Source organism: Neofelis nebulosa, chromosome 9 (assembly GCF_028018385.1).
Source record: "Neofelis nebulosa isolate mNeoNeb1 chromosome 9, mNeoNeb1.pri, whole genome shotgun sequence".
NCBI lineage: Eukaryota > Metazoa > Chordata > Mammalia > Carnivora > Felidae > Neofelis > Neofelis nebulosa.
The window spans coordinates 50,102,653-50,123,910 of record NC_080790.1 but is presented as its reverse complement, the minus strand read 5'-3'; the positions used below and the strand labels follow the sequence as shown (position 1 = coordinate 50,123,910).

The window sequence follows — 21,258 nt, the reverse complement described above, 5'->3', positions numbered from 1 at the left end:
GGGGTGTGAACACAGGGTTGGGGGTGTGTACACATGGTTGGGGTGTGGGCACACAGGGTTCAGATACAGACACAGCAGGTTGGGGGTGTGGGCATCCAGGGTTGGGGGTGTGAACACAGGGCTTGGGGGTGTGTACACAGGGTTATTGGGTGTGGGCACACAGCAATGGGGATGTGGGCATACAGTATTGGGGGGTGCAGGCACAGAGAGTTGGTGGTTTGTGTGCACATGGTTGGGGTGCAGGCACACAGGGTTGGTGGGTGTGTACACAAGGTTGGGGGTGCAGGCACATAGTGTTGGGGGTATACACAGGGTTGGGGTGCTGGCACACAGGGTTGGGGGTGGACACACAGGATCGGGGGGTGTGAGCATATGGTATTGGGGTGTGTACACAGGGTTAGGGTGTGGGCACACAGCGTTGGGGGCGTGTGTACACAGGGTTGGGGGTGTGGGCACACAGGGTCGGGGGGGTGTGAACATATGGTATCGGGGTGTGTACACAGGGTTAGGGTATGGGCACACAGTGTTGGGGTGTGGGCACAGGGTTGGGTAGTGAGCACACAGCATTAGGGGGTGTGTGTACATAGGGTTGGGGTGTACACACCCAGGGTTGGGGGGTATGAGCACACAGGGTTGGGGGGTATGGGCACACAGTGTGGCGGGTGAATACAGGGTTGTGGTGTGGGCACACAGGGTTGGGCAGTGAGCACACAGTGTTGGGGGTGTGGGTTGGGCGTGTGTGTGTACACAGGATTGGGGTATGAGTACACAGGGTTGGAATGTGGGCACATAGGGTTGGGTGTGGGTACATAGGGTGGGGGTGTGGGTACACAGGGTTTGGGTGGGGGCACACAGGGCTGGGGTGTGGGCACACAGGGTTGGAGGGTTAGCACACAGGAGGGGCAAGGAAGAGGAGCATGCTGAAATCTCCAGTGCTTAGGCATCTCTAGACACCAAGTGTTGGGCCTGGTGACACATACACTTTCCCTTATTTAACTCTCAATAGTCCTGCCAGGTAAGGATTTTCATCCCCAGATGAAATCTTGCAGATATGGAAACTGAGCCTCAGAGAGTGTAATAGTAGCCCATGGACTCATAGATGTAGGAGGAAGAGCCGGGGTTGGAAGCTCCATTAAAAAATGAACTCCACCCCTCTTCTTACTCAGGCCCTATTGTAGATTTACTGAAGGTCTTCAGACCCATATTTCAGGGTTTACCTTCTCTTTCAGATAGGAATTTTATCTTCTGGTATAAAGTCCTCCCTCTATTCCCAGCTCACTGAGGTTTCCCCCAATGGAAAAGCCACACATGTAGCAGACATATGGGCATATGTTTTGGAGACCATGTCTGAGCCATAATATTAACCCTACATCCTAGTTTCTTTCCACAATCCATGGAATCAAAGACTAGCAAGACTAGGATAACAGATTCAGCTTGTTTTGTCTGACACTTTCCTGGTTTTAGCTCTGAAAGGACAACAAGCCAGGGGACCCCTCCATCTTGGGGCCATCAGGATACCCTGGCCCAGAAGGTACGGTCTCCAGCCTCATGGAGTCTCTAGCACATCAGAAATTAGACAAAAGCACAAGCAGAAAAGTGCAAGGCCCCATAAAAAAAGCACAAAGGGGGGCGCCTGGGTGGCGCAGTTGGTTAAGCGTCCGACTTCAGCCAGGTCACGATCTCGCGGTCCGTGAGTTTGAGCCCCGCGTCAGGCTCTGGGCTGATGGCTCGGAGCCTGGAGCCTGTTTCCGATTCTGTGTCTCCCTCTCTCTCTGCCCCTCCCCCGTTCATGCTCTGTCTCTCTCTGTCCCAAAAAAAAATAAATAAAAAACGTTGAAAAAAAAATTAAAAAAAAAAAAAAGCACAAAGGGAAGGAGGGTTTCAGTAAGAAAAAAATCATATGTGTTTGGAGGACTGACTCATTTCACAAATGATCGTTGCTTGTCTCGGAGGGCCCAGGCCCTAGCTTAGGCCCTGTGTGTTAAAGAAACACTTCATGGAGAAAATGGCCTCAGAAGGACAGTGAGGGGAAAGGGTAGGGGTGGGATTTGGAACAGCAGAACAAGGGTGTATATGAGGCAGAGGGAAGAAGCTGTAAAAATAAAGACCTAACTGGTGGAAGAATGCAGTTTCCCTCGTACACAGTAAGTTTGGGGAGGAAAAGGTTTGGGCCATTCTAGGGAGAGACATAAATATCAGCAAATGTGTCTGAGCTCAAAGGAATGGGAAATGGGACTTTGTGCAAGAATGGAGTGATCGGACTCAGAGTGGATGGTAGCAGAGGGGCTAAGGCCCGTTGGGCTGTTACCACCAAGCATTCTACTGAAACCCTTTGGTTTCCACCCACCCAGGTTTTGTTTAAATCATTTGGATATTTAGTTCAGATATTTTAGTTTTTGTTTTTCACTTCATGCAGGAATTAGAGGGTGAGGTTCACCCTGGGTTAGTGAGGGGACAGGAAGGTATGGGCAGATAGCTTTCCCTCCAGGATGCACAAAGGGGACAGGTTTGCAGGCTGAGGATCCTTCCAGATAAAAGAAATGGGGAGGGAACTGCCCTGGCAGCAGAGTGCTGTCCTGCTTGTATCCAGTGTCCACCGAGAGTTCCCTGGAGCACTTGACTGTTCCTCTGTCCAGCTCTAATGCCACCTTCGCTGTCAACCAATGCACATTCTTATTTACATTTTTTGGCTTAAAACAAAAAAACGTTATTCCAAGAGTTCTTATTTACTTTGAGAGCCTTTCTGCCTTGTTGTAGAAAAACAGCCATTCGATTGCTGTGTGTGAACAAAGGGACAGGCAGGGTGGACTGTGGGGCACACACCCAAAGTGTCCCCACTGCCACTGGCTGCCATGATGCCCACTGTCTCAGAGCTGCAGGGTTTCCTACTCTACCTAATTCTCAGGTGACTCCCTCTTTTCTCCATGTTAGGAGGCAGATTCCTCAGCAAATGTGATGCAAGCATAGTTAATTGGTAGAACCCAGTTTATATCCAGAACTCTAATAGCAATGGCTACTGAGAAATAAGGTTTGGGGCTTTCCAATCTGTGCAATTAGGAGGGTGAAAAGGAGGGGCGCCCGAGTGGCTCAGTCGGTTAAACATCCTACTTGATTTTGGCTCAGGTCATGATCTCACGGTTGGTGAGATAGAGCCCCAAGACAGGCTCTGTGCTGACAGCACAGGGCCTGCTTGGGATTCTCTCTTTCCCTTTCTCTCTGCCCCTCCCCTGCTTGCTCTCTTTCTCTGTCTCTCTCAAAATAAATATAAACGTGGGAAAAAATTAAATAAATAAAAAGGAGGGCAAAAGGGATCTTAAGAGAGCCTATCCAAGAATGTACCACAAGGTTTCTAAGTCTTTACCAACTGGTAAACCCATATTTGGTCTTCCAATTGACTATGATGTGTTTGTGCCATAAAATAGAACGCAAGGTAAGGGAGGTGTGAGTGAGAGGCATCCCCTCCCCTAACTGTGCCCAAGCCTGGGTCATTCAGCCACAGCTAGGAAGCTGACTCTGCAAGAACATGGCAGTCTCTCATGAACCACATGAACAGAGTGGGGCTGGAGGACTTTCCTGCCAAAGGGACAGGTGCTGGGTGTCAGATCCCAAAGAATCTACTGTATAGGAGTCCTCCTTACCCACGGTTTCACTTTCTGCAGTTTCAATTACCTGCAGTCATCCGTGGTCCAGAAGCAGGTGATCCTCCTTTATCAGCAGGTCAGAAGTAGCCTAACGGTATGTCACAGTGCCTACGTCATTCACTTCACTTCATCTCATCACGTGGGCCTGTTATCATCTCACAGCATCACAAGAAGAAGCATGAGTACCATACCATAAGCTATTTTGAGAGAGAGAAAGACCACATTCATATGACTTTCTTTATAGTATATTACTATAGTTGTCTTATTTTATTATTGTTGTTATTAATATCCTACTGTGCTTAATTGATAAATTAAACTTTATCATAGGTATGTTATATATAGGAAAAAACAGTATATACAGGGCCTGGTACTATCTGCAGTTCAGGCCTCCACTGGGGGTCTTGGAATATGTACCCCCTGGGTAAGGGATAACTACTCTACTTGTTTTCCAGCGCTGCTTTGGAATTTTTTCCCTTTTCTTTCCTTTCTTTCATTGAAAAAAAAAAAGTAATTTCAGATGAACTTAGGGAGGGAAGAGAAGTAAATGTAAGAGTTCAGTTCATCTCGAACTAGAGTTTTTGATTCCTGCTGAGGTTGACTTTTTTGCAGCTAATATGAAACAATTGGAGTTTTTGTGAATTGCTATTCATAGTTATGCTTATATCAGTGTGTTTCTCTTTTTTCTTATTTATGCATAAGAATTATTTATCATCTATTGTAAATATTTTTCTGTATTTGTCATTTGTTATTCAATTTTGTCAGTGACCTTTCCTTCTTTTCCAGGAGGTCCAGTGCACGTGTGTGCGTGCATGTTTTAATGAGGTCAAATTTATCCATATTTTCCTTTAAGGTTTTAGTTTTGTTGCCAGTCTCAGAAACACTTTAACCACCACCAGGTTTATGTACACCTATGCTTCCGTCTAGTTCTAAAAGCCGTCTGACTTGAATTTAGTATATGGTGTAAGACAAGGATTTAACTTTATGATTGTTCCCCTGTGTTACATCACCATTTGTCGAATTATGTATCCTCTATCCACTAGTTTGAAATGCAGCTTTTATCACATCCCAAATGTTCCGTGTGCTGAGTCTGTGCTCAGCCAACCATCCTGACAGCACGTGACACACGCAGTTACCTTTTGCTACCATCTGCTCTGCCCTCAAACCACTCTGCTCTGCATTTTGTTCCTACCATGTCACAAACATTTCCCTGGCAAAACTCATCATCAGACTCCTAATAGCCGAAGTCTGTGGATGCTTTTCAAGGCTTTTCTTGACTGGCCTCTCTGTTACCTTCGACATTGTTGAAAATTCCTTCCTTCCTGAAGTCCCTCGTTTCGAAGTGGTTTTGTTTGCCTGTTTGTTTTGGTATATTTTGGGACTTCTGATCATTAGGTATCTGCATCTTCATCTTTGCTAAATAATGACACAGTGTTTTCCAGAAGGAATGTGGTATGCATACCCCCACCAGCAGTGTGCAATGGCCTAATGGGATTATTCAAGGACAAGCATTGGTAGAGCAGGTATGGTCCAGATCTCTTGTCCCATGGCATTTGCTCAGTTCCCCCTTTGCACATTCACCCCACAAATCTCTGTCTTGTGAACTTGAGTCCTGCTGCTGGCCTAAGCCAGCCCCATGACCATCCCCACTCTCCCCACAACACAAACCAACTGTCAGCTTTAAAGGGTCACCTTCCTAAAACCGCATTTTTGCATTTTGTTCTCTGTTCCCAAATCACCAGAGGATTTCCAGGGCAGTCAAATGAAGTCTGAGCTCCTTGGATTGGCACCTAAGGCCTTCCCTTGCCAAACTTCCTTGTTCTTCCTAACACTTATTTTCCCCCACTCTCTACAGGGGAGCACTTGAATCCAGGCAAGGAGATCCATCCTGATCTGGGATTGTAAACCAGGACAGCCACTCTGCAAGAACAATGTGGAGATAGTTAATAAGGATGAAAATACACATACCAAATTAATGAAGTTTTGGGGTGATAGGGGGGTTCATGGGGTCTGTAGCCAACAGCCAAGAAAGAATTCTTGAAGATGTCTTTGGTGCAAAAATGGTGATTTTATTAAGGCATGGGGACAGACCCATGGGCAGAAAGGGCTGCACTGGGGGTGTGATGGGTAACTCATTATATACCCTCAGGTTGGGAGGGGGTGAGGGATGAAGTCTCTAAGGTATTTTGAGAACAAGATTTCCAGGACCTTGAGGGGCTAGCTGTTGCCAGGGAAACACCACTTATTACTGTTTAATAAAACCTCAGTCATGAGACCCTTCATATGCATATCAGGAGGCTATAGGCTTGGAGTATGATTGCCAGCATATATTTTGGGGCAGTTGAGATAAAGGAAGTAGATTTACAGGATCCCTGAGGTTGGGATAATGTAAAGCTAAGATTCTCTTTTGCCCCTAGCAAAGTGTCATCCTGAGGTAGCTGAGCTCCTAGAGGGAGGTCACTCTGCAGGTTTCAAGGATCTGTCAGTGGGCTGTAGGCAGTAAAGAAATTCAATTTTTCATTTGCCTTAGTTTCCCACATTACCATGGCAAGCACTTAAACCCCTTTGCTTTGTTCTTGGGTAGCCAGGAGTGTCCGAGCAATATCACACATATTTTCCTGGGGTGGGGGGTGCTGTTAGCCTGTATTTTGCCCTCCGCTTGCCCTACACTCCCTCATCAAAATGACTAAGCAATTTCACATTTGTACATGTGTACCAGGCCAAGTAAACAAGGATATTTACATCGCGTAGTTTATAGGTGCTCAAACTTGGAATCAACCCAGATGTCCATCAAGAGTAGAACGGATAAGTTCCAGCCTCTGCACCCCTCGTCATTCTATATCCCCACTGACCTAGTGTCAGGGGGGATGTTTCTTTTTCAGAAAACATGTCTTCATTTAAAACAGGAGCCCAAGGGCACTTGGGTGACTCAGTCAGTTGAGTGTCCAACTTTGGCTCAGGTCATAATCCCACATTCATGAGTTCAAGCCCTGCATCTGGCTCACTGATGTCATCGTACAGCCTGCTTCAAATCCTCTGTCCCCCTTTCTCTCTGCCCCTACCCCACTCAGGTTCTCTCAAAACTACATTAAAAAAAAAAAAAAACAGGAGTCCAACTACCTACTTTATAAAATAGTTAGGATTTTTTCCCACTGAAAAGTGAATTTCCTATATCATTGTGTAAATATATAGGAAAACTCTAACAAGTTGTGGTCAACTACTTGTGTTTTATCATTGTGTTAAGTGTCTAAGTGCTCTTTTTCTTTTTTAATCCATTTTAAAAAGTTAATGTAGAGTAAAATCCATTCTCTTCTGGCAGTCAGTTCCATGAGTGTTAACAAATATTTACAGCATTTTTTTTTTTTTAACAAAGGAGTGTCCATATGGGTCTAAAGTAATTTATCTTAGATTTTGTCCACTGAGACTTTGGAAAACAAAGTTTGATTTCACAATTTGGTAGGCAAGCTGTATTTACTCCACAAGTTCACAAAACTTGAATTTCACCTCTTGGTCCTTGCTCAATTGTTTGCATAGGTTCTCACTGTCTTCTAGAACAGCCAGTCCTGGGCTAGCTCTTTCCATTAAGATTAGAAGGGAAAGGGGCGCCTGGGTGGCGCAGTCGGTTAAGCGTCCGACTTCAGCCAGGTCACGATCTCACGGTCCGTGAGTTCGAGCCCCGCGTCAGGCTCTGGGCTGATGGCTCGGAGCCTGGAGCCTGTTTCCGATTCTGTGTCTCCCTCTCTCTCTGCCCCTCCCCCGTTCATGCTCTGTCTCTCTCTGTCCCAAAAATAAATAAAAAACGTTGAAAAAAAAAATTAAAAAAAAAAAAAAAAAAAAAAGATTAGAAGGGAAAACAGGCCTGGCTTTCAACTGTCTACAGAACCTTGACAAGCCATTGCTGCAGGTGAAGGACCCAGCCAAGGGTCTTCTAAACCAGGTGTTCTCAGCTGCTAAGTACCTAGGTGACCTAAGACTCCAGGAGAGGGTCTTCCATATCTGAGCTACCTTGTCATCTAGAAAGTGTCAAGATTTGATAACCTAGTGAACACTTGTCCTCTCACTTCTCCAAGAAAGGCAGGGAAACTTGGAACCTCAGTAGTCATACAGTTTTCACAGTACATTAAATCAACTAAGCTAACTGTTTAACCATAAGTCTACCATTCCATTTGTTTTGATATGATGCAAAAAAAAAGTTTTTAAATTTTTCATTGATTGAAATCTAGAAATACCTGCATGGCATCCCATCAAGAGACCAGCTACTACCTCACCAATATTTTACCCCTCCCTACCCCAGTTGTTTTGACATTGTTTCTTCAACTGATGACTTCAAAAATGGGATGCTAAGCCTCCCAAGGCCATGGGATGCTGGCTTTGATGGCCAGCCCCTCTGGTGGGGGAGGAATTAACATATCTTACAAGTTTCCAGGTGGTGCTGGTGCTGGTGGCCAGAGAATCATACTTTGAGAATCACAGCTGTGATTTATAGGAAAAGCTAACAATTTACAGGAAATGTGAAAGGCAGAGGATCCTATTAACACCATGAGAATGTATTTTAAATTCAGACTCTGAGAAATAGTTCCTTTGACAAATAAATTATATGGAAAAATCAAGTAATAAAGAACCTAGAGAGGCACCTGGGTGGCTCAGTCAGTTGAGCATCTGACTCAGCTCAGGTCATGATCTCACGGTTTTGTGGGTTGGAGCCCGGTGTCAGGCTCTGCACTCACAGTGTGGAGCCTGCTTGAGATTCCCTCTCTCCCTCTCTCCCTCTCTCCCTCTCTCTCTCTCTCTCTGTCTCTCTCTCTCTGCCCCTCCCCTGCTCACACTCTGTCTCTCTCAAAATAAATAAACAAACTTAAAACAAACTTAAAACAAAAAAAAAAAAAAAGAAATTAAGAACCTAGAGATTAAAAGAGATTTAACAGGCATGGAGAGCAGGGCCAATATAGCAGCAAGGTGGAAATACAAGACTTGACCTGTGTATGAAGCTAGATGTCAACATCTACCAGATTTTGCCCAGGGTCTCCTACAGCAGGTACAGGCTGGAATTTGGGCCAGCCTGCTTAGACTGGGCACCTCCAAATCACTTCAAAATGAAAGGTTGCCTATCAACTCAAGTATAAAATATCACAGGAGCTCCTTGCTTGGGCACGAACAGAAAACAATATCTTACCATCGATGAGGAGGTAGGGGCAGATTCCAGCTTCTACTGTGTTCCGGGACTACACTGGGCATAGTGCTTTCATTGACATTTACTTCATAGATCAGGGTGATGCCTTTGACTTTAACATCCTTCTGCAAAATCACCTCAAGTAGGTAAAGCAAGTATCTAAGATATCCAAAGAATCTCAAGAACTAGACATTCATCCCAAATTGGATCTGGGCTTCAAGGAAGGACAGATCACCAAGTTGAGTAATAGTAACATTGCAACCAAGAGATGATATGTTTCTAAGCCCAGGACTACTAAACTTAGGCACTGGGAGTTTAAGTTTACTCCTAGCCCCACCTGGAGGCAAAGTCACTATTTCCCCCTCCATCCTCAGAGGTTGCCACGAGCAGTCATGTTGCCCCCACCACCCATTCCAAATCTAACCATGGAGGCAGTGACATAGATATCCTAGGCTTCTCCCATTCTTGTCATAACACCAGCTCCAGTCTCTGAGAAATGACTTGGGGAGACTTTGGCACTGCTTCCAGCTCTGTTCCAAACCTGGCACCACAGCCATCCAACTAAGTCCAGGACTGAATAGCCTTGGCAGAACACCAAGAACAGACTTGAAGAATAAAAATGACCTTGAGAAGATAGGATAGAAAACCCCGTGTTTGATGAAGAAAATGGCAGAGGTACAGAGAAGACTTTTTCTAAAGAATTGCAATATATAATGCATTTGTTTGGTGGATGATCAGAATACTTTTTTTTTTTTTTAATTTTTTTTTTTTCAATGTTTTTTATTTATTTTTGGGACAGAGAGAGACAGAACATGAACGGGGGAGGGGCAGAGAGAGAGGGAGACACAAAATCGGAAACAGGCTCCAGGCTCGGAGTCATCAGCCCAGAGCCATCAGCCCAGAGCCATCAGCCCAGAGCCTGACGCGGGGCTCGAACTCACGGACCGCGAGATCGTGACCTGGCTGAAGTCGGACGCTTAACCGACTGCGCCACCCAGGCGCCCCAAGAATACTTTTTTTTAATGTTTATTTATTTCTGAGAGAGAGAGAATCTCAAGCAGGTTCCACACTGTCAGTGCCAAGACCCATACAGTGCTCCATCTCACAAACTGTGAGATCACAACCAGAGCCAAAGTCAAGAGTCAGACACTCAACCAACTGAGCCACCCAGGTACCCTGGATGATCAGAATACTTACACTAAGACAGTGCATATTCTTTTTTTTTTTTTTTTTTTATGGAACGCTTCACGAATTTGCGTGTCATCCTTGCGCAGGGGCCTGCTAATCTTCTCTGTATCGTTCCAATTTTAGTATATGTGCTTCCGAAGCAAGCACAAGACAGTGCATATTCTTGAAGACATTGCCATAGAGTTCATTCTGAAACGACGCACAAGGGAATGTCAAATGAAAGACAAGGTAAGTACAAGTTGAGGATTCATCTTTTTGATATGAAAGGACCCAGGGAAGTTTGCTAAGGTTACTCGTGATTACTGTAAATGAAAATTTGAAACGAGCCGGAAAATAATTTGATGAAGCCTACTATGGATCTTGACACTTTTTGTAATTTATGAAGCTTCAGTATCTTGTGTGGAAACCATATATAATAACTGAATATTTTCTACAGTAAGGTCCGTGTAATTGAAAGATGGAGAAACACAAAATTTTCATGTCTTCAATTTTAGAGTGATATTTGAGATTTTAATTGCCTGCTTTGATAATACCATATTTGAATTACTCATTGGGTTTTAATGACCACACAAAAGTTAAATTATCTTGCAAACCACACAGTTCCTTCTGACTTTTGACTATCTAAATGATGAAGTAGTACTTATATTAGATGACTTTGTGCCATTGTAAGCTATACTATAGCTATTTATTTTTATTTTTTAAGTGATTTATTTTTGATAGAGGAAGCACGAGCAGGGGAGGGACAGAGAGTGAGGGGGACAGAGGATCTGAAGCAGGCTCTGTGCTGACAGCAGAGACCCCACTTGGGGCTCAAACTCACAAACCTTGAGATCATGACCTGAGCTGAAATCAGACACTTAACTGACTGAGCCCCTACTATAACTATTTAATGTTATCATATATTATATATAAATATGTAACTATTTAACCAGCTGCCCCTACTATAGCTATTTAATATGTGAAATCTAAATGTCACCTTTACCCTGTGATACCTGAACCCAAGTTCCTAGACAACAGTAATCTAACAGATTATTAAGGATACTAAATGGTTTAATCACTATAATGTACACCTGCAACTAATATCTAACTGGGATTTAAATAAAAAATTTAACAAAAGATAGTAAACTGGTTTGTGTTTCTCTTAAGTAGATGATATGGGAATATAGTCTTTTGTACTACTGTTTATCTGCCTTAAAAGATAATTTTCTTCAGGGACACCTGGGTGGCTCAGTTGGTTGAGCATCTAATGCACTGGGTGTGGAGCCTGCTTGGGATTCTCTCTCCCCCTCCCTGACTCACACACATGCTCGCTCGCTCTCTCTCTCTCTCTCTCTCTCTCTCTCTCAAAATAAACAAACTTAAAAAAAAAAAAAAGATAATTGCCTTCCATGTCCTTTTCTTTAGATAGCAAGTGATTTTGGGGAGAAACTAAATTTCACGTGAATGCTTGTGTTGGAAGGCTTTTTGACTTAAAAGCTCTGGGGCTTAGACAATAATATTTGTCAAGTTGTAGAACTCATTTTCCTGGATCAGATTAAAGCTTCTAAAATACATGTTTTTAGCAGTAGTTGGAATGGAATTGCTTAAAACGCTGATGCCAGAATAAGCATTTGGGGTAGTGTTTTATTAACATATTTGTTAGCACTTGTTGATTGTGAAAATGTGTACTCGATTAAAATCAAATATGGTTTATGGAAACCACTTCCTCAACTTCCTGTAGTTCAGGATATACATATTTTGTGTGTGTTTAGGTATTAAATTATTATTACACTCAAAATAAGGATTGAAATCACATTTAAAGAGATCAGTGAATATCACTATTTGTGAAATTGAGCATTTTGTGCGTTTATAAACAGTATAAATCAATAATTGGGAAATTCTACTTTCTTAACCTATTAATACTAGGAATAAAATATGAAAAATTAAACAAAAAAAGGACTCATGACTCTGGGGACACAAATCTTTAAATTGGAAACCCTTCTCTGTCCCAGAACTAAAACTAGTGGACAGTCTTTTTCTTAACTTTACCATTGCAAGCTGGTTTATGTAATTTGGTATCATACTTGTTATGTTACTTGCTATGTATCTGCTGTCTCCTGCTCACTAACAAGGCGAGAATAGGGGGACTTACCATACCTGTGGCTTACTGTGAACGGCTCAGCAGCCCAGGGAGAAGTGACTCGAATGCCTATAAAATTCTCCACCTTCTAAATTCAAATTTTTTCAGTCATCTCAGACCCTCATATACCTCTTTGTGAAGTCCTATTTAGCAATTTCAGGAGACAAAAAATCTCTGCATTTCTTTCTCCCCTAAGCCAATTCTCTGAAAGTGGACAGAATGACCTGAGTGCTTATAAATCCAGAATTTGGGCAGGGATAGGGATGGAGAAAGTTAACCTTTCTTGGCGCTGCTCTATATCCTTCTTTATCCTGCTGCATCCGCTGCATCCAGTGCTGACCGCAGCTCCATCACCTTCTTGTACATTCACATGTCCCTTCCTATGGTAAAAGGTGGCATCAATGGCATCTCCACTATCCTCTGTCGGTTGAAAAGCACATCATCTTTGGCCAGTAGGTATGGCTTGGTTGAAGGAAGTTCAAGGGGCTTCTCAGTTATATTCTACGGAAGTGTTTGTTTTCTTGTAGCTCCATCCTGTTGTCACACGTGAAGCAAAGCTTCACTTGGTATTGGCCCCATTGTTCAATCAAAAGTCATGGGTTTGGAGTTTCTAACCTAACCTGTGGAGCAGAGAGTTCGAAAGCACTCAGCTCATGATCAATACCCACGTTGCCATACTGCCTGGGTATCTGGTCCCTTTCTGTAAACATTTTTTGGTCAATCTTGCAGTTCTTCAGTAGAAATATGTTACAGCATCATTTATAAAGTTGAAGGGCCATAGCTCCAGCTAATTGACAGGCTTCCCAAAGCAAAGGCTCTACTACCCAACACCTAGAGAACCTCAAAAGCGGTTGCCGTCCCACCACTTTTCCTTCCCTCTGCCCCTTTCCGTGTACAGTGCTGTGAGGAGGTTGTTCCTTCTCAGATGAATGGGGCCCATCAGTTTGGTTAATTAAAGGACAATCTGAAGATTGTCTGTTAGGGTGAGGGTGAGGTTGGAAGATATAATTTCTTAGCACTTACTTGGATGCCCTTATGGACTAAATGTGTTCCTCAAAATCCATGCTGATATCTAATCCTTAATGTGACAGTATTTGGAGGTAGGGTCTGTGGGAGGTGATTAGGTCATGAGTGTGGAGCATCATGAATAGGGCTAGTGCCCTCCTAAGAGGCCACAGAGTTTACTTACTTTCTGCCATGTAAGGGTCTGAGAAGTCAGCTGCCTGCAACCAGAAGAGCACCTTCTCCAGAACCTCATTCTGCTGGCACCCTGATCTCAGACTCCCAGCCTCCAGAACTGAGAGAGATCAATGTTTGTTGCCAATAAACCATCCCATCCATGGTATTTTGCTCCAGCAGCCCAGGGGAAGACTGAGGCTAGCAATCTGAATGGAGGAAATCCTTATATTTAGTTTCAACATCTATTCTCTCTTGACTCTGCTTCTTTATCTCTTCCTAACTTTGGGTCCATTTTGTTTTCATTGTACTCCCCTTCCGGCAGCTCTATGCTTGCAGAGCCATGGCAGGACATCTTTAAATTAACATTTTAAATAGAAAACAGGGGCACCTAGTTCGCTAAGTCAGTTGGGCATTCGGTTTTTGATTTCGTCTCAGGTCATGATCTTGCGGTTCATGAGATGGAGCCCCATGCTGGGCTCTGTGCTAACAGTGCGGAGCCTGCTTGGGATTCTGTCCCTCTCTTCCTCTCTCTTCCTGCCTCTTCCTGCCCCTCCCCCACTCACACATGCACGCTCGCTCTCTCACTCTCTCAAAAGAAAAAAAAGAGAAAAAACCCTAAAAGGAAACTCTCCACAATCATTAGTGACTAAGTACTGGGAACCTATGTTCTCAATCTTCCTCCATGTTATGTTGTTTGTGTTCTCAAGATGATAATACGTGTATAAATTGCTGACACATTAAAAATAAAGTTTAAAGTATATACATATAAAGCATATATTGGTGCAATAATGGTAATTTAGAACAAGGGACTCAAGAGACAACTATTTGTAGTGTGCTGTCTTTCCCTTGAACCTTACCCAAACACACATGCTGTAAAACAAAACATTTATGATACAATCAGGGAAATTTGAACACTGGATATTTGATGAAGTACAGTTTTGGGGCACAATAATGGTACTGTAGTTTTTTTTTTAAAGAACTATCTTTTAGGGATACTAAAATACTTTGAAATGAAATGGTAAGATGATGCCCGGGGTTTGCTTCAAAACAATCTGGGGGGAAAGAAGAGTGAAGGACTGTCGAGGAAATAAGAATGGTCATGAAATGGTGAATACAGGCAAATGGAGATTCATTATACCCTATGCTCTTCATTGACCGTTAAAATTTCCCATAATAAAAAGTAACAAAACAAAACACAGAGTGACAGACATATATTTACTCCGACACCAGTTATTTAAACAAGACGAGTCCAGGTCTCACTCCCAAACTCCCCAGGCTTCCGGAGAGGAATGGAAGCCAAGTGTCCCAGGCCACCCCTTTGAGCACCTCAGCAGTAACGGCCATCTGTCCCTGGGAGCAGCAGTACCAGTCTCAGCTTGCACATGTGGTAAAGATGAAAGAAGCCTGGATGAACGACATGTTTCTCAACATACATATTGGAGAGAACTACATGGATCACAACACCCACAGGAAGGTAGGAGGAACCCTCACCCTCAGGTCCCATGTTCTCCAGGTGCCCTGGGCCTACTTGACAGGGGTAAAGGTATTCCATCCTCTGAAGCTGCCCCAGTTGGGCACCTGGAGCTGTGGAGCACACATGCTCTTGGTTCACTTTCAGCTCCAAGGCTGGGTAGGGCACAGTCAGCTCTGGGGCCTTGCACGTTTCCTAGGATTAGCCAGCAGAGACTCAAGTCTCCGTACTGCCTCCATTCCTGCTCCCCACTGTGGGGTAGCACAGAAAATGGGAACCAAGCGAGCAAATTCAAATTGGGGTGGGGAGGGAGAATGCCACAAACCTTTGATTCTCCTTCAGTCTTGGCCTGCTAAGAGTAGGAGGAAACAGTACCTGGACGGCAGAAAGTAAGATGGTAACAGACCATGAAAACAAGCTAAAAGCTGAGCGCCAAGGACTGCCTATCCCTTGGGACCCAAAATATGATTATTTGTGTCATATGCATGTCTGAGGAACATGGCTACTTGTATTTCATTTATTCAGTTTCAGCCTCTCCCAAATATCCTTTCTTATTGAGTACCTGTGTCAAGCATGGTATCTCATTTAATCTTCCCCTAGAAATTACCTGTGGAAGGAATACCACCTGAGGAAGGTGCTATTAGCCTCAGTACAGATACAGAAACTGGAAACAAGAGCTTAAGCAACTTGCCCAAATTCACACAGCTTATAAGAGGAAGAGCTGGGATATGAGCCTTATTCTTACTTCACAAAGCTGCTATGTTGGGGAAATTGATGTTGGCCCTAGGAATCTGCCCAAGAGCCCCAAAAAGAGAGGGGTTCCTAGGTGACAAAATTGAGACTGTTTATACCCTGCCCCTGCCAATCGCCAGCCAGTCTGCCTGGTTCTCATGGCACAACTGGGAGTTGAGTGGATGCATCAAAGGAGGTTCTTCCCATGCTGTGCTCCATCCTTGGTAAAGGGTGCCTCACTAGGCTTCTCTACCCCATCATCACATCCCAGTTTCCAGAAACCTCTTGGGCCCCATGAGGAGCTCCCATTACCATCTGTAGTGATGCTTGCATCAGCTTCCACGATTGAACACTGGGACACAGTGCACACATGCTGCTCTCTCCCCTTTCTTGCCACCATGCCCCAGTTTCTGCTCCCTCTATCCCACCAAGACTGCTCTGGTCAGCTCATCAGGCATCTGAGAATCAGGTGCTACTTTCCAGAATGCAGCCCACAGGACCTCTGAGCTGTATCAGAGCCTGCTGACTACCTCTCCTCCTTGGCCTTGTGACACTTCCTCTGGGGACCTTTCTCCAATGGATGCTCCCTTGAGCTCCACTGCAGGCTCTGTAACACTCAGGACTGCCCCGAGCTCTTGCCTCCCCCTGCCCTGGACACTCTCCTCGGGTGACTTAAGGCCTCACCTCATTTCCAGGCCTTCAGTTGCTTGCTCTGCCTTGACCAAGTCCTTTGGGCCAGTGCCTTTCTGCTCACCTCACTACTTCAGGACTTGGATGGCTGCAGGGCATGGGATCCGGCTTTCCTGGTGGCCAAGTAATGCAATCCCAGCAAGTGAGGGAGGGAAAACTTGGAGCAACAAAAGAAGACAGGAGGAAGAGGAGGTGAATCTGCTCTCCATCCTTCCATCAATCCCAATGGAATGTTCCAGCTGGGCACAGTGTTTCTCAACAGTCTATCCAGAGACGGTATACACAGGCAAGGGGTTAGCTGTGTCTTTGTGAAGCAGCGGCCAACTCCTAAAAACATACCTCATTTCTTTTTCTTCCCTGCCTAGCTGCCCTCAATCCTCTTCCTCCATCTCAGTGCTTGGGGATTGCAGCTGCCTTAAGCACTAGCACTTCAGCTTTGCCTCCGGCTCTATTTTCTGAGGAACCTGAACTAAGACACTACACCTCATCCAAATCTCCAACCACCACTGACACAGCTCGTTCCCCTATCTGTATCTCCAACCTAGACTTCCCTAAGCTCCAGACCCAGCTGGCTCCAACTGCCAATGGCCATCTGCACTCGGGCATTCTCACAAGCACCTCAAACTCATTTTCAAAATGAAACTCACAGTTCTCTTCCCCAAATGTGTACTCTTCTCCTGTGTTTGGGGGGATGAAGAAATAAAAGACATCTTGTTGGAACTCTGTTTGTCTAAAGTGAGTGACAGATGGGTTAACTAACGATTACAATGGAAAGAGAGGCTTCCTGGCATAAAGCAGTGTTGCAGGTGCGTGTACTGGGGAAGAGAAGAAAGCCTGCCATTCACCAGGCACGGTGCTAGAAGCCCATGTGCATTATCTCATTTAGCCTTCACAGCAACCCTGTAAGGTATCATTCTTTCCATGCTGTGATTCAGAAACAGACTAAAGATTAGAAACCTTGCCAAGTAACAAAACAACTAAATCCAAGCACACCTGGAAAAAAGGTTCATATTCTCTGCTCCGTCCAGAAGAGGAGCACCTAACAAGCAACAGGAATTGGGAGATTCCCTAAGGTGGCAATGTCAGAGTGGTCTTAATACATGAACAGGATGTCAGCTGAGGCGGGATGGGGGCAGGGAGGTGGAGCAGAGGGCAGGAGGGGGCTAGCATTCTGAGCAGTGGAAAGGAGTCTGAGAGACCACAGGGTGGCAAAGAAACTGTAGGGATTCACTAAGGCTAGACCACAAGGCACATGTGGACAAGTAGCCCCACAAGAGGATGGAGAGGTGGGCAGGACCGGACCCAAATCATAGACAGCCTATTCTAGTAGGTGTGCTATTCTAGTGAATTCAAATTTTATACTCTAGATACTTAGAGAAACTGTTTCAGGGTTTTAAGCAAGGAATAACATGGCCCAGTTTGCATCTGGAAAGGTCCCTCTGCCGTCAACAGGAACTGGTTGAGAGACACATGGAGGTTGGGTAGCTGAGCCTAAGTCCCAGCTCTCCTAACTGAAGATGAACTTAGGTGCCAAACCCTTGGTCCAGCCCTTTCCCCCTTGTTCACAGTAACTTATTGCACGTGAACATTCTATCGGTCTCTCAAATTTGGCACAGCCAAAGCCTCCTCAGCATCCCTTCTTCTCCACTCCCACTCTGAGCTGAAAGGCCCAAGTCCCACTCCCAACAACACACAGAAAGCACTGAAGCAGAAGTTGCTTTAATCAAGGGGTGAAGTCCTCTATCAGGGGGACCTCACTGAACCTTTGGTGGTGGGGTCTCAGCCTACCCCCCACATGCCCTGAGGCCCCTCAGGAAGGAGGGAGCAGCTGAACAGCAAATTCTGGCAGAGGCCAGGGAATGGAAATAGGGGAACCCAAGTCGAGGGGCAGGAGCAGGGCACTGACTGGCAGAAGTGAAGCTGAGTAGGGCAGGAACAGCTGTACACACACGGTTCTACAATGGGGACTAACTGAGGTGGCTGTGCATCAGGCAGAGTGGCACCAGGAGGGCTGAGGGTAGAAGTGGATGGGGCAAGGGGTGGGTGTGGGAGAGGAGAAGGAGCACTTAGGAGATGAGGCGACCATGAAGCTGGTGCAGCTGCTCCTGGGTCAGCACCAGCCGGTGTCGCTGTCCAAGGCCAGCTGCGCACGAGAAGGTCACTTTGCCCATGTAGACAGTGTCATCCTGCTGCTCCTCCTTGGCCTGGGAGTTGGCAAGGGGAAGAGGTCACCTGAGCTGTGTGCCACTCACAAGGCCTCTGAGCATGGAGACTAAGGCAGTCCCTGTGAGATAGGCTTTGAGGATCCTAAACTATGGTGACCACATATTTCAAATCAGAATTGAGGTACATAGTCTGACAAGGGAGTTTTGAGTCTCTCCTGGTGTCAAAAATCATAGATGTTTAACTGCTAAAATACTGAATTTCTGGAAGCACTGCAAGCACTCTTGAGTCCCTTATAAGTAAGACTTGGCCAGGCAACTCATGTTGTGTAGTTGTTGGACCTGAGACCCCAAAGCCCTCTTCATATTCTGGAGGAGAGGGGAAGGACCCGCGTGAACCCTCAATACTGCCCATCCTCCCCCCGATGCTCCCTCTTACCCTGAGGAAGGCTGATGAAGGGAAAGTGGCAAAGTCAGTGGGGACTGTGGCTCCAGGGCGCTGAGATACGGTCTCCTTAAGGACCTCATCCTGGCAAGGAGTGGAACAAGGGTTCATTGAGGGGACCCCCACAGGCTAGCCCAGTATCTCCCTGGCTTCACAGGGACACTAATATCAGGGGGCAGGGACCTGGTCCTCTCTGTCATCATACTTTTGCTCTCACCGCCAACCCCATCCAATATCCTTACTTTACAGATCCTTATCCTTTAAGGTCCAACTCAGATTCTACGGCCCCTGGGAAGCCATCTGCAACCATTCTACCCCACAGTGATCTCAGCACTGAAGAAGCTACACCCAAACCACACACTCTTAAGATGATCCTAGCTCAACCCATTTTGTTGATGAGAATCTGTCTTCTGTCTGCACCGAGACAGTGAGCTTCCAAAGCAGGAACCCCACCTTGCCCTCTACCTCTTATCACAGGGCTGGGCTCAGAGGAAATATGGGAGTGCCTGTGGAAACAAATGTGCTAAGGATTCCACCAGGGAACACTATGAAGCAAACTCTGTAGACTGAGGAAGGGCAGGGTCTGAGCTAACCTTGAGTTTCTCGATGGTGTCACTTAAGGACTTGAGCTGAGCCACCTGCTCCAGGAGCTGGGCCGACGGGCTCTTGGCAGCTGTGGGGAGGGAAGGCTAGTGAGGCCCACCAAGGCCCAAGCAGGCAGCTGTACTGGATTAAGAGTCAGAAAGTGAAGATACTAGACCTTCTCATGGAGCAGGTACGTAATGGGTGAATCAAGCAAATTGAACACTGAGGCCAAAAAGCAATGCCAGGAAGAGCCTCTACAGTATGGCAGCTGCCTGGGTAGGGGTTACAGCCCTGGGGCAAAGGGAGGGGGTATATTATTAATCTCAGGGGTTGGTGGCTCCATACCAGGGCTGGTACGAGTGATATCTACTACGTGGGTGTGCGTGCTCAGTTGATTCAACGTCTCCAACAGCTGGCTGGTCTTCCGATACAGCGCTCCAGCTGTTAGCTCACTATCAGGGCCCTCATGGGGTGAGAGCTTTGCCACATGCAGGGGGGGCAGGGCTGCTAAGGACGCCTTCATCTGGGCTCCCTGTGAAGGAAAGAAGAGGAACGGCAGTGAGAGGTGACAGAAGGCCCTGCCATCTATCATCAATGGGGCAGGGGGGGCTCCACCTGCACCCCAGTCCTCCTTGTGAACAACTCACCTTGAGGATGCTATTCTCATGCTGTAACTGGGAGATATGTAGCCTCATGGCAGAGATCTGCTGCAGCAGCAGGGGTGAATCCTTCACCAGCCCAGGACCTGCAACAGACCCTGGAGCCTGCCCAGGGGTGCCTCCTGTGTGTACCAAGACAAATGCCATCAGCTCCAAGCGGAGAGGGCTGAAGATGGGCCCCATCTCCACTCAACCCCTCTCCTTATCCACTCCCACCTCCAGTCCTGCTTGCTCCCAAGGGGGGAGCCTTATCCTGCAACCCCAGGCTGGTAACCCCCACCAGGGTGGGTTCCCACAGCCCCGGTAACCCCCCACCAGGGCGGGTCTCTACCTCGCTGCTGTTCTTCTGTGATCGGAATAGCCCATGGGGGAGCAGGAAGAGAGGAGAGAGGAGTTAGACAATTTGGGGCTAAGGCGTCACACCAGAGGAATGCTGGTCACAACCTACAGGGAAACCCTAATCACTCCTCCTCTAATAAGACCCTGCCTCTGCCCTCTGCATCTGGGGTATGAGCAAATACGTGTGAAGGAAAGATAAGAAAGAGGAATAAGGCCATGAGACGGGGTGCAGAGCATAAGGAAGAACAGCAGTGGGGGTGTGCGTGGAGGAAGCACTTGGGGCATGTGGCGTTCCAGCCTCCCTGCCTCATATTCCATCTCCAAGAAGGGCAGAGGGGATGCTCCCAAGATCCTGAGATGTCTGCACCCTAGTTTCCCACAGCAGCAAAGCTGAAGTTGAAGAAGCAGCCACATTCCTGCTCCTTGGGTTCCCCACTGTTCTGAGGCAAAAGACACTCTTTTTGGTGGGAAATTTTGTAAGTCTGAACCGGTATGTTTAAAAAGCCTGTGCCAAAACAACACAACTTGGTAACTTCTGGAGACCCTTTCCCCAAAGAACAGGAGCCCACTGTACCACAGGAGTCCAAAGTCAACAAGGTACTTGGTCACCTCCCAAGATCAAGAGGCACCAGTGAGGTGGGCTTTGATGAGAACAAGACCCTGGGTGAGGCCAGGTGACAAGACAGGCATAGCAGGGGAGCGCTAGAGATCTTGAGGGCTTTAGGGCAAGAAGTCTGTCTTCTGGAGGTAAGAAACTGAAAAACTATAGAGCAGATGAGAACTAACATGGCAGTAGCCACCTCCATGATCCAGGAAAACTGGGGAGCCTGGGCCCAATAACCAGAAAAACTCCAGGTAAGGAGCCCTGACCACACTGGAGA

General features: G+C 46.1%; 2 protein-coding genes, 1 non-coding gene and 1 pseudogene across 12 annotated transcripts in view; 1 reads left to right on the top strand and 3 right to left on the bottom strand.

Moving 5' to 3' along the window:
• SLC4A5 (solute carrier family 4 member 5) overlaps positions 1-6,664 on the bottom strand; it is a 113,847-nt gene extending 107,183 nt beyond the window's left edge. Inside the window, exons 1-2 of one of the 3 annotated variants that reach the window (XM_058683652.1) lie at positions 5,331-6,664; positions 3,670-3,838 (exon numbers count right to left, since the gene is read on the bottom strand). The gene's annotated coding sequence lies outside the window, so the exon portion shown is untranslated. Of the gene's footprint in view, positions 1-3,669; positions 3,959-5,330 lie in introns of those variants that run through there. The other 2 variants (XM_058683651.1, XM_058683655.1) reach the window with 2 other exon arrangements.
• Positions 2,856-9,385, top strand: LOC131486311 (adaptin ear-binding coat-associated protein 1-like; annotated as a pseudogene).
• A 652-nt stretch (positions 9,386-10,037) lies between these two features.
• LOC131486382 (U6 spliceosomal RNA) lies at positions 10,038-10,143 on the bottom strand. Its single transcript, XR_009249297.1, has one exon. It is a non-coding gene; the product is annotated as a U6 spliceosomal RNA (small nuclear RNA).
• Positions 10,144-17,890: 7,747 nt separating this feature from the next.
• Positions 17,891-21,258, bottom strand: part of DCTN1 (dynactin subunit 1) — a 30,767-nt gene continuing 27,399 nt past the window's right edge. For 5 of the 8 annotated variants that reach the window (XM_058683628.1, XM_058683624.1, XM_058683626.1 and 2 more), the window contains 6 exons: positions 20,370-20,384; positions 20,027-20,160; positions 19,725-19,911; positions 19,388-19,467; positions 18,789-18,878; positions 17,891-18,391 (listed from right to left, as the gene is read on the bottom strand). In XM_058683628.1, the coding sequence (XP_058539611.1) occupies positions 18,254-18,391; positions 18,789-18,878; positions 19,388-19,467; positions 19,725-19,911; positions 20,027-20,160; positions 20,370-20,384 (644 nt within the window). In that variant the 3' untranslated portion in view covers positions 17,891-18,253. The remainder of the gene's footprint in view (positions 18,392-18,788; positions 18,879-19,387; positions 19,468-19,724; positions 19,912-20,026; positions 20,161-20,369; positions 20,385-21,258) is intronic. The other 3 variants (XM_058683625.1, XM_058683630.1, XM_058683631.1) reach the window with 1 other exon arrangement.